Here is a 1,674-nt window from a genome sequence, read left to right on the forward strand (position 1 = left end):
CAACACAAAACCCACTTATTTATCACCTGGTGCCAGATGGGCGTGGCCGCAGTGGTCATGGCAGACTGGGTGGGCAGGGCCAGGGTGGCGGGGGCCAGTCCCTCACCATCTCCAGGGCACAGCACACATGCCCACAGAAAGGGCTCTGAGTGCCGCCTCTGGCACGCGTGCCTTAGGTTCACCACCACTGCTATATAGTCATATGAATAATAATAAACTGTTTTACTAAAATATATTTTATGTTTAAGCTAATAAAAAAGTTAACATTTCAAAAATGTTACATTTCAATGAAAATGTGTTGTTAGCAAGCCAATAGCAAACAATATTTTTCAATGTATTGTAGAAGAGAAGGACTAAACTTTCTGTTAGTTGTTTTGTAAATTGCTATAAATCTGTACTGATTTGGTAGTATACCCACAGGCTAAATAATATATACTAGCCAAATAATATATGCCTGCTAACTGCAATCATGTTCATCCACATTAAAAGTTTATTTCCTTATTGATATGACAATTTTCCACGGACAATATTTTCAATTCAAAATGGCTTTATTCACATTCTCATTCTTAGGATAATGTTTTTGATTTCTTCACAGCTTACCCAGTTCCTAGTTTAGATTTCTAACCATGTGATTTATGCTTTTTATGATTCCTTATATCCACATTTTAGAGTAAGTCACCCTAAAATGAATTGATCATAAATAAAAATTTAATAAACATAATTTGAAAGCAAAGAAAGATCCTTTCTAGTGTTCTAGGAGTCCAGCTGAGCAGACTTGTGGGACTGTAGTTGCATCACTGTTGCAGAAATCTGTAAACCTATTTCAATATAGTATTTTTTTTTAATTTTGCCAATAATGGTTTTAAAATAGCAAAATTCATAAAGCAATTTTTGATGTCATATAAAAGAAGATAGTAAGAAAAATTATTGGGCTTTTATTTTTGTAAGCTGCCTGGAGTCACTGAGAGCGAGTTAGTACCCATATCAATTTTAATAAACAAACAAACAAATAAATGTCATGAAAGATCTAAACATTCCTTTAAGCGAATACTAATAATTCAGTAGTTTCACAAAAGGTAATGTAACACCAACTGAACACATTTATTTATGTGCTCCACCAATTTAGCATCGTTCCTATTTGTAGAAATTGCAATAAAAATAATTTTCATTGTGGTTTAAAATTCTGGGAGTTGTATCCTAATCTGGAGTGCCAGGTCAAGGAATTCTAATAAAATACTAAGAACCAGGAAAAATAAATCTAAGTTTAATGAAACGTAATTGTATATTCTAAAGGTCATAATATTCTAAGAGCCATAATTTATAATACTTAAATTACTCCTACCATTATTTTAGCTAATATGCCATCATCACTTGATTCCATGGTAACCACTGCTTTATCTGTTTCAATTTCACACAGGGCATCTCCAACGTTCACCACTTCTCCTGTAAAATGAAAATAAAATTTAATCTTTTCAACAAATTTCGTAAGTTTTAATTCATAGTTTATATTAAGTTTATAAACTAAATTATAGTTTATAATTTAAAAGTAAAATCAATTAACTTAAAACACAATGAGTTTTGTTAAAAACTGAACAGATACTAAATACCGTATAAGCCGACCCGAATATAAGCCGAGGCACCTAATTTTACCACAAAGAACTGGGGAAAAATATT

At 32.3% G+C, this 1,674-nt stretch overlaps 1 protein-coding gene across 1 annotated transcript in view; it reads right to left on the reverse strand.

Annotated features, from left to right (window-relative positions):
• LOC107301603 (pyruvate dehydrogenase protein X component, mitochondrial-like) overlaps positions 1 to 1,443 on the reverse strand; it is a gene marked incomplete at both ends in the record, with an annotated part of 11,150 nt that extends 9,707 nt beyond the window's left edge. The window contains one exon of the mRNA XM_015830805.1: positions 1,343 to 1,443. Within this exon, the coding sequence (XP_015686291.1) occupies positions 1,343 to 1,443 (101 nt within the window). The remainder of the gene's footprint in view (positions 1 to 1,342) is intronic.
• Positions 1,444 to 1,674: the final 231 nt, after the last annotated feature.

This window comes from Protobothrops mucrosquamatus, unplaced genomic scaffold, assembly GCF_001527695.2.
Source record: "Protobothrops mucrosquamatus isolate PMUCROS unplaced genomic scaffold, P.Mucros_1.0 scaffold15040, whole genome shotgun sequence".
Taxonomy (NCBI): domain Eukaryota; kingdom Metazoa; phylum Chordata; class Lepidosauria; order Squamata; family Viperidae; genus Protobothrops; species Protobothrops mucrosquamatus.